This window comes from Triturus cristatus, chromosome 10, assembly GCF_964204655.1.
Source record: "Triturus cristatus chromosome 10, aTriCri1.1, whole genome shotgun sequence".
NCBI classification, from domain to species: domain Eukaryota; kingdom Metazoa; phylum Chordata; class Amphibia; order Caudata; family Salamandridae; genus Triturus; species Triturus cristatus.
In genome coordinates this window covers 1,224,382,837-1,224,392,919 of record NC_140593.1, presented here as the reverse complement: position 1 = coordinate 1,224,392,919, position 10,083 = coordinate 1,224,382,837, and the positions used below count along the sequence as shown (strand labels likewise).

The 10,083-nt window shown below is 54.2% G+C and overlaps 1 protein-coding gene across 3 annotated transcripts in view; it reads right to left on the bottom strand.

The window, feature by feature from the left end:
• Positions 1-7,134: 7,134 nt before the first annotated feature.
• The window catches only part of PDZD4 (PDZ domain containing 4), a 391,499-nt gene continuing 388,550 nt past the window's right edge, over positions 7,135-10,083 (bottom strand). For all 3 annotated transcript variants that reach the window (XM_085629776.1, XM_085629778.1, XM_085629777.1), the window contains exon 8: positions 7,135-10,035. In XM_085629776.1, the coding sequence (XP_085485902.1) occupies positions 8,488-10,035 (1,548 nt within the window). In that variant the 3' untranslated portion in view covers positions 7,135-8,487. The remainder of the gene's footprint in view (positions 10,036-10,083) is intronic.

Sequence of the window (10,083 nt, the reverse complement as noted above, 5' to 3'; positions counted from 1 at the left end):
GAACCGCTGGCGGTACATTTCCGCTGTTAGCCCGTAGCGGGTGAGCAGGGCCTCCTTCATGTGATCGTAGGAGGTCATCACCTCCTCCGGTAGCTGGAGCAGCGTGTCCCGCCCCTCACTCAGGAACCGCCCCCACAGGCCCGCGCCCCAGTCTTTTCGGGGCACCCGATGAGAGGTCATGGCCACCTCGTAGGCCTTGAACCATTGTTGGATGTCGTCATTCTTGTAATACTTCTTGACGACCTCTTTCGGGATATGTACCTTTGCCTCGGAAGGCGGTAGAGTGTCTCTAGTACTGGGGGTGTCGGTCCCTCCGTTCTTGGCCTTGATCTCGAGCTCCTTGAGACTGCGCTCGTGCTCAAGAGTTAGTTTCTTTTCCTCCAACTCCCGGTGTCGTCTCTTCTCCTCTATCTCTTCCTGAAGGCGCAGCTGCTCTAGGGCCAGTTTCTTTTCTGCCAGCTGGAGTTCGCCGTCCAGCCGCAGTCGGGCGAGCTCTAGCTCGTGGCTCCGGACCTTTTCCCGCTCTCGTATTTCTTCTTCGGAGAGGCCGGTTTCTAGGCTCTTTCTTCCTCCGGTTGCCGGAGTCCGTGCGGTTGCTGTGGTCTCAGTCAGGGGCAAGGGCCCTTCTTCCTGGGATGGGCCTGCCCCGGCCTCCAACCATGCCCTCAGAGCTTTCTGCATCTCCTCTTTGGTACCTAGGCTGGTGGTTGCAATGCCTTTGTCTTTGCAGAACTGTTTTAATTCTTTGTGCGTATATTCTTCCAGCCGTTCGGGCTGGAATTCCATTGTCGCGTTGTTTTCCTGGCTGCTCATGATGCTGTTCGTTTGGATGGGTAGCTAGTGGGTACTGGCTGGTACGTACTGCGTTCGGCTCGGATCCCGTCGCTGGCCACCAAATGTTGGAAGGCGGACCCCGAGGAGTCGGTGCGACCACCAAGGGGGGGCCCTCACACTGCACGAAGTAGCCGAGCGCTGCCGAGAAGTCTCCTGAGAGATCCTTCTCCTATCACGTACTAGCACAGTAACACCACCACACAGGACTCAAGGAGGTTGTCTTGTGACAAGCAATTCTTTATCAGCAATAAAAAGGTTACGAGGTCAATATTTACACGAAGGGGTCGGGGGATCCACCAAAAGTCTCAGTGTCTCTTTGGAAGGGTCGGGGTAGCGGGACAGTCTTTGGCAGGAATGCGGTACGAGGGTACCTGGGGCCCAGTTCTTATCCTCAAGCTGGGGGACCTCCGGATCTCGGATGGGTCGAGCCGCGACGGCGTCAGCAGGGCTCTGGCGTACAGTTCGTGGAGAGCCGCGATCAACTCAGCAGAGCTCTCAAGATGGTTTCTGCTCAGCTCGAGCCGCGACGTCGTCAGCAGGGCTCCGAGGAAGGTTTCAGCGAGGTTGGGCCGCGACGGCGTCAGCAGGGCTCCGATGTTCCAGGTGGTTCAGAAAGGGTTCACAAGAAGGAGCCGCGACGCAGTCAGCAGGGCTCGTGATGGTTCCGACAAGAGTTCTTCTCCGTAGGGTCAGCCGCGATTCAATCAGCAGGGCTCTCGACTCCGGGATACAACTGCCGAGCTGTGGTGGGGTCGCCCCAGATATAGGTCTGGAGCCCTTTGATGTCCGGACCTATGCGCCCGAGGGGGCGGAGTGGCCGGGTGGAGGTGGCCAGACGCCCAGCAGGAGAGGCGCCAGGCCCATGGGAGTTGCAGGGCGATCACACCTCGAGAGGGGAGGACAGTTGGGGGTCCCATCGATACTGTCCTCCGCCGGGGGCGATGAATGGTTCCTGCGGCACCCCCTGGCTAGTTCGTGGTGCCTCGATGTCGGGGCTTCGCTGGGGTCGAGGCCGGGTTGAGCGGGGGTGCACGGTGTGACGTGGATGCCAACAAGATGGCGGAGCCACGAGGAGTATGCGACCACGTGCAGCTCCGGGTGAAGGGCCTTGGTGCAGTTCAGACGGGTGGCCCGTGACGGCCGGGGCGGGGAACGGGCACAATCCAGGGGGTTAAGGACCACGCCACGAGGCCGGGTCCAACACTCGCGAGGCTGTGATGTCTGTGACAATGAGTGTGCTAAAGGGTTCACCGTTAGTGCCCTATGGCTCACGAGGCTGTGATGTCTGCTACAATGAGTGTGGTAAAGAGTCATTGTCAGTTCCCCATGGCTCGCGAGGCTGTGATGTCTGTGACAATGAGTGTGCTAAAGGGTTCACCGTTAGTGCCCCATGGCTCGCGAGGCTGTGATGTCTGTTACAATGAGTGTGCTAAAGGGTTCATCGTGAGTGCCCCATGGCTCGTGAGGCTGTGATGTCTGTGACAATGAGTGTGCTAAAGGGTTTATCGTTAGTGCCCCATGGCTCGCGAGGCTGTGATGTCTGTGACAATGAGTGTGCTAAAGGGTTTATCATTATTGCCCCATGGCTCATGAGGCTGTGATGTCTGTGACAATGAGTGTGCTAAAGGGTTCACCGTTAGTGCCCCATGGCTCGCGAGGCTGTGATGTCTGTGACAATGAGTGTGCTAAAGGGTTCACCGTTAGTGCCCCATGGCTCATGCGGCTGTGTTGTCTGTGACAATGAGTGTGCTAAAGGGTTCACCGTTAGTGCCCCATGGCTCGCGAGGCTGTGATGTCTGTGACAATGAGTGTGCTAAAGGGTTCATCGTCAGTGCCCTATGGCTCGTGCGGCTGTGTTGTCTGTGACAATGAGTGTGCTAAAGGGTTCATCGTTAGTGCCCCATGGCTCGCGAAGCTGTGATGTCTGTGACAATGAGTGTGCTAAAGGGTTCATCGTTAGTGCTTTATGGCTCGCGAGGCTGTGATGTCTGTGACAATGAGTGTGCTAAAGGGTTCATCGTTAGTGCCCCATGGCTCGCGAGGCTGTGATGTCTGTGACAATGAGTGTGCTAAAGGGTTCCCTGTTAGTGCCCCATGGCTCGCGAGGCTGTGATGTCTGTGACAATGAGTGTGCTAAAGGGTTCATCGTCAGTACCCTATGGCTCGTGCGGCTGTGTTGTCTGTGACAATGAGTGTGCTAAAGGGTTCATCGTTAGTGCCCCATGGCTCGTGAGGCTGTGATGTCTGTGACAATGAGTGTGCTAAAGGGTTCATCGTTAGTGCCCCATGGCTCGCGAGGCTGTGATGTCTGTGACAATGAGTGTGCTAAAGGGTTCATCGTTAGTGTTTTATGGCTCGCGAGGCTGTGATGTCTGTGACAATGAGTGTGCTAAAGGGTTCATCGTTAGTGCCCCATGGCTCGCGAGGCTGTGATGTCTGTGACAATGAGTGTGCTAAAGGGTTCATCGTTAGTGCCCCATGGCTCGCGAGGCTGTGTTGTCTGTGGCAATGAGTGTGCTAAAGGGTTCACCGTTAGTGCCCCATGGCTCGCGAGGCTGTGATGTCTGTGACAATGAGTGTGCTAAAGGGTTCATCGTCCGTGCCCTATGGCTCGTGCGGCTGTGTTGTCTGTGACAATGAGTGTGCTAAAGGGTTCATCGTTAGTGCCCCATGGCTCGCGAGGCTGTGATGTCTGTGACAATGAGTGTGCTAAAGGGTTCATCGTTAGTGCCCCATGGCTCGCGAGGCTGTGATGTCTGTGACAATGAGTGTGCTAAAGGGTTCACCGTTAGTGCTTTATGGCTCGCGAGGCTGTGATGTCTGTGACAATGAGTGTGCTTAAGGGTTCATCGTTAGTGCCCCATGGCTCGCGAGGCTGTGATGTCTGTGACAATGAGTGTGCTAAAGGGTTCACCGTTAGTGCCCTATGGCTCACGAGGCTGTGATGTCTGCTACAATGAGTGTGGTAAAGAGTCATTGTCAGTTCCCCATGGCTCGCGAGGCTGTGATGTCTGTGACAATGAGTGTGCTAAAGGGTTCACCGTTAGTGCCCTATGGCTCGTGAGGCTGTGATGTCTGTGACAATGAGTGTGCTAAAGGGTTCATCGTTAGTGCCCCATGGCTCGCGAGGCTGTGATGTCTGCTACAATGAGTGTGCTAAAGGGTTCATCGTTAGTGCCCCATGGCTCGTGAGGCTGTGATGTCTGTGACAGTGAGAGTGCTAAAGGGTTCACCGTTAGTGCCCTATGGCTCACGAGGCTGTGATGTCTGTGACAATGAGTGTGCTAAAGGGTTCATCGTTAGTGTCCTATGGCTCGCGAGGCTGTGATGTCTGTGACAATGAGTGTGCTAAAGGGTTCATCGTCAGTGCCCTATGGCTCGTGCGGCTGTGTTGTCTGTGACAATGAGTGTGCTAAAGGGTTCATCGTTAGTGCCCCATGGCTCGCGAGTCTGTGATGTCTGTGACAATGAGTGTGCTAAAGGGTTCATCGTTAGTGCCCCATGGCTCGCGAGGCTGTGATGTCTGTGACAATGAGTGTGCTAAAGGGTTCACCGTTAGTGCTTTATGGCTCGTGAGGCTGTGATGTCTGTGACAGTGAGTGTGCTAAAGGGTTCACCGTTAGTGCCCCATGGCTCGTGAGGCTGTGATGTCTGTGACAATGAGTGTGCTAAAGGGTTCACCGTTAGTGCCCTATGGCTCACGAGGCTGTGATGTCTGCTACAATGAGTGTGGTAAAGAGTCATTGTCAGTTCCCCATGGCTCGCGAGGCTGTGATGTCTGTGACAATGAGTGTGCTAAAGGGTTCACCGTTAGTGCCCTATGGCTCGTGAGGCTGTGATGTCTGTGACAATGAGTGTGCTAAAGGGTTCATCGTTAGTGCCCCATGGCTCGCGAGGCTGTGATGTCTGCTACAATGAGTGTGCTAAAGGGTTCATCGTTAGTGCCCCATGGCTCGTGAGGCTGTGATGTCTGTGACAATGAGTGTGCTAAAGGGTTCACCCTTAGTGCCCCATGGCTCGCGAGGCTGTGATGTCTGTGACAATGAGTGTGCTAAAGGGTTCATCGTCCGTGCCCTATGGCTCGTGCGGCTGTGTTGTCTGTGACAATGAGTGTGCTAAAGGGTTCATCGTTAGTGCCCCATGGCTCGCGAGGCTGTGATGTCTGTGACAATGAGTGTGCTAAAGGGTTCATCGTTAGTGCCCCATGGCTCGTGAGGCTGTGATGTCTGTGACAGTAAGTGTGCTAAAGGGTTCACCGTTAGTGCTTTATGGCTCGCGAGGCTGTGATGTCTGTGACAATGAGTGTGCTAAAGGGTTCATCGTTAGTGCCCCATGGCTCGTGAGGCTGTGATGTCTGTGACAGTGAGTGTGCTAAAGGGTTCACCGTTAGTGCCCCATGGCTCGCGAGGCTGTGATGTCTGTGACAATGAGTGTGCTAAAGGGTTCATCGTTAGTGCCCCATGGCTCGCGAGGCTGTGATGTCTGTGACAATGAGTGTGCTAAAGGGTTCATCGTTAGTGCCCCATGGCTCGCGAGGCTGTGATGTCTGTGACAATGAGTGTGCTAAAGGGTTCACCGTTAGTGCTTTATGGCTCGCGAGGCTGTGATGTCTGTGACAATGAGTGTGCTAAAGGGTTCATCGTTAGTGCCCCATGGCTCGCGAGGCTGTGATGTCTGTGACAATGAGTGTGCTAAAGGGTTCACCGTTAGTGCTTTATGGCTTGCGAGGCTGTGATGTCTGTGACAATGAGTGTGCTAAAGGGTTCACCGTTAGTGCTTTATGGCTTGCGAGGCTGTGATGTCTGTGACAATGAGTGTGCTAAAGGGTTCACCGTTAGTGCCCTATGGCTCACGGGGCTGTGATGTCTGCTACAATGAGTGTGGTAAAGAGTCATTGTCAATTCCCTATGGCTTATGAAGCTGCTTTGTCTGTGACAAGGAGTGCGTTAAAGGTTTACCATCGGGGCACGCTCCCTTAACTCCCAGCATAGAGCTCGTCTGTCTGGTGGCACAAGTGTATCGCCCTTTTATTGGGCCTGGCTGCTGCATTTGTGGCATGTGGATTGCCTAAAGTGTGTCTATGATCACACTTTTTGTTCAATACTTGACTCAATGGGTGTTTCACCCTGGTTATCTTTATTGGCTTTAGGTGCTACCGGCAGTAATTGCACTTAGCTGCAGTGAGGCCCTTTGCCCTGGGTTTTGTTGTTTGTGTTATAGCGTGTGTGCTTCCATAGTGCGCTTCTGCTGTGTATGGTGACACGCATTGTGCGCAGTGGGTGAAAGCTGTCACCAAATGCCCTGTGCCTCATGAACACTGTGTACTGGGCACATACGGTTATATAGGCCCGTAGGTTATAATGCACTTGTAATGTGGCGGGTGCGATGTCTGCCATGTTTGTGATAAAGACTCCCATCCACCAAACTAAAGAGGGCCATGAGACATGCCACTTACCAGGCTCCTGTCTGCCCTGGCTGCGGAGGAAGGACTGTGGTAGGGAATATTGAAGCCCAGAAAACTGACAGATCCCAATATTGTGACCAGAATATCGAGGGACAAACATTTAGAGAGGTAACTCCACAGAAGGAAATATGAATGTACTCTTCTTAACTCCACATCCACATACCTTGAAGGTGTATGTGGAGTTATATATATAGAAAATCTATACGAACCCCTATACAACCACACAAACATCTATACAGCTCTTAGCACCCATTCTCCCCTTTGCTTGGCCCAGAGCTCTTCCAGAGCGAACACTTCATAGCCGTCGCCGGTTGGCCCACAGCCCAACCTCCTGACCACTCTTCTGATCTGTTTCTGTGATGGTAGCCCTCCTTTCCATGGGATGCCGCTGCTGCTTACCCTGATTGTAAGTATTCATCTCCCTTGTACATCCTGCATTGGACATTCCTAATAATATGCTCACTTGTGCCTCTGATGTCACAGGCTGGTCCAGGAATAACTCCTGGATGGAACCTATACATGGTGTATGTGGTTACTTTCAGTTTTTTTCGAATATGCACTGACTTTATACTTTGATTTTGTCAAGACTTACTATTGGCTGAAGTGGTTCGCACACTTCTGCTGTGTTGTCAATCTTCCCGTCTCTTCTTTGGGTATTCTGCATGCACGCATGTGCGCAAACATACATGCAAATTCACATGCACGTGTTCTCTCTCTCTCTCTCTCTCTCTCTCTCTCTCTCTCATCCCCTCTCTCCCTCTCTCTCTCTCTCCCTCTCCCTCTCTCTCTCTCTCAGTATGACCTTTCAGAATTCAGGTTCCTGAGCATTCTTTCGAGGCAACATATTTATTAAAATACAGGATTGCCAGGGAGGGCTTCCCTGCATCTCCGAGGGCAGCGATGAAGGGGTAAAGTAGAGGCGGAAAGGGTTTGATGAGTGACCTGGTGCACCATGTGTTCATACCCACCAGCCCTAGATGGCATCTACTAGGCAGTCCAGCTTGATAGTACAACATAGGGTACAGGCAGCGTGGATGGAAGCAAACGTCTACGGTTAGCCACAGAGCAGTGGGCACTACAAGGTCAAGGCAGGGAGAGCCGTTGACACTGCGGTTGGACACCACCAATGGGACAGACAAGACACAGCCTAGAAAGGGAGCCTTGGAGATCACTGGGTCAACCAAAGCTACAAGGAAGTTTGGCACTTTTAGAAAACTCTTAGCCCTCCCTCTCGCCTTCTGTCTTGTAATTGATCTCTTGCCATGCCCCCTTCCTGTCGCCGTCGTGTCAATGGGATCTCCTCAAAAATGGACAAACATCGCAATCACAAAAGGACAAAAAAAGGGATAAGAAAGACGGCATGGTTCTTGATTGGCAGTGGGCTTGGCTCAGATGCACCCCCAGCCCTACTTGTAGCAACTGCCCCTCTCGATTCAATGCACAGGACGGTCCATCCAGGGCTGCAGGGCAGTGTTGTGCTTTGGGCCAGGCATAGACATTCAAGGGGTGTGCTTCTAGACTGCGGGCTCTGGAGGCGGAGAGGACCAACAGCGAGAACACAAAGGCGCCTCCCTCGCTTCACCGTTGTGGTAGCACACCCCCTCCAGGAGACCCCGCCACAGACATTGTGCTCATGATATGTAAGAGTGTTGCTTTTTAGCTTTGAATGTGGTGGGGGTGGTTGGACATTCCACTTATCCGAGTCATCTGACTCCACCCGAAGCGGCTTCAGGCGCTCCTCTCTCACTGGAGGCACAGCTTCGACCCCAACCATGCAAGAATGCGCTGACTTCAGTAGCCGCCCTTAGTCCCTTCTGCACCACTCAAAGCACATGGTCCTGACGCCTAAAAACATTCAAAATGGCGGAAACGGTCAACAGAAGGGCGCACTGCTGGTTTTGTTGTAGGTCGAGAAAGGGAGGGTGGAAGGGCACCCCTCCCAAAATGGGCTCCTCATTCTCAAGTAGACTTTGGCAACTTGATATGTTCTTTTGAGACTGAGGGGCCAGCCGACCTCGCAGAAAGGCAATGGCAGTTAAGGCTCGGGTCGCACATCCTCACGGTCGAGCCTCTGAACTCTTCCAAAGACTAACTGATGAACCCAGTGGAGTGAAAAGATGACAGAAATCCATACGGAGGTATTTGTCCACTTTGGCCGAGCCCAGACCTTCCTGAAGGTGCGGTGAGGTCTACACCGTGGTCACTGAGAGCAAGGGGTTATAGATTCTCTTGCCGTCGGCCGAGCGGGCCCCATGGGCCAGCATCTCCTGGATGGTGATCCAGTTGTCCAGGATCTTTCTGTTGCGCTTCTTCATGGTCTTGCGGTGGCTCAGTGCAATGATGCTGAGCTCAGGTCCAGTACCCTGCTGCTCCCGGAGGCAGTCCAACCGGCTCTGCATCATGAACTCCCTCCGCTTGCGCTGCTCTCGGGCTCGCACCAGGTGCCGCTTCCGCTCCTCTTTGCTCCAGTAGCGGCCCATCTTCATCTCACTCACAGCATCATCATCTGTGGTCATGCCGCTTCGTTCCTCCTTAATCTTCATTGCCCGGGCCTTCAGCAGCCGGTCTCGCACAGGCCTCTTTGCAACATAGCGCGTGCCATCACTGCGCACCTTCACCTTCCATTCCATCCTTGGTTCGGGTTGAGGAGAGGCTTTGGCAGCTAAATTAAGGGTATCTGGACAGAGGTCTTCAAGTGATGGCTGGTGGTGCAGCTGCATGCAGCTTTGATAGCGTTCACCCAAATGGCCATGCCCACCAGGACCTGCGCGATGGCGACGGGAGAGATATGGACTTCCTTCACGGCTCGCTCGTTCCAAGGCCCCAGCGCCGTGGGCCACTTTAGGGCTGCGGCGGACCCTTTCTTCTGATGGTCTTCGCCCGTCGCAGGTAAGAGAGCGGAACTTTGCAGGACTGCCCTCAGGGCTGGCAGGGTAGGGAGGTGGCATCTTTTGTGGTCGGTTCAGGTTGTAATTGCTGTCGGTGGCCGTCATACCTTGCCGCAGTACTGTGTTGGTGACGCGCCGGAGTGGGCTCTCCGGTAGGGGCTCGGCCACAAGAGGGGTGCTGCGGCAGCTCTCACCAGTGTTGTAGGCGCTGGTGGTGTCCTTGTCGGAGCGCTCTGGTAGCTCGGTGATATCGGAGAGCTCGTGCTTCTGAGGATCTCCATTGCCACCAAAGTCGTAGAGACCTTCCTCCTCAAGAAGCCAGGCCTTCATGCAGCGCTCCCGCAGCTGCTGCATCTTCTGTGCCCGCAGGATGTTCCGGCATTTGAACTCCAGGTGCCTCAGTTCCTCCTCCAGCATGGCCACCTCATGGCCCAGGCTTTCGTTTCGGTTGACGTCCAGGGCCCGTCCACGGGCAAAGAGCGGCCCCAGATCGTTGCCATTCTCCAGGTGGCACTTGATCTCCAGCAGCTCGCGGTAGCGCTCGTACTCCTCGTCTGTCAGTCCGGGCATGTCGGCCAGACCATCCGCTGCCAGCAGGGAATCCATGCTGTAGTGGAAGTCTCGGCTCTGTAGGCCATCGCCCTTGGTGCGGAAGCGGCGGGCGCTTCCTGGCGTGTTGGTGGCGTTGGTGTTGCTGTTGCTGGTCTGGTCATCACCCAGTATGTCGTGCTCCGAGCTCTCCTCGTTTCGGGTACTCTCGTCGGTCCGGCCTACCCCGCTGTCCAGCTCCTGGCTGTTGCTCAGCGCCCTCATTGTGTCGGCAGCCTCTTTGTCGCCCTCCATCTCCGCCTGTGAAAGCAAAATAACAACACTTGGTTACAAAAGTAAAATATTTTC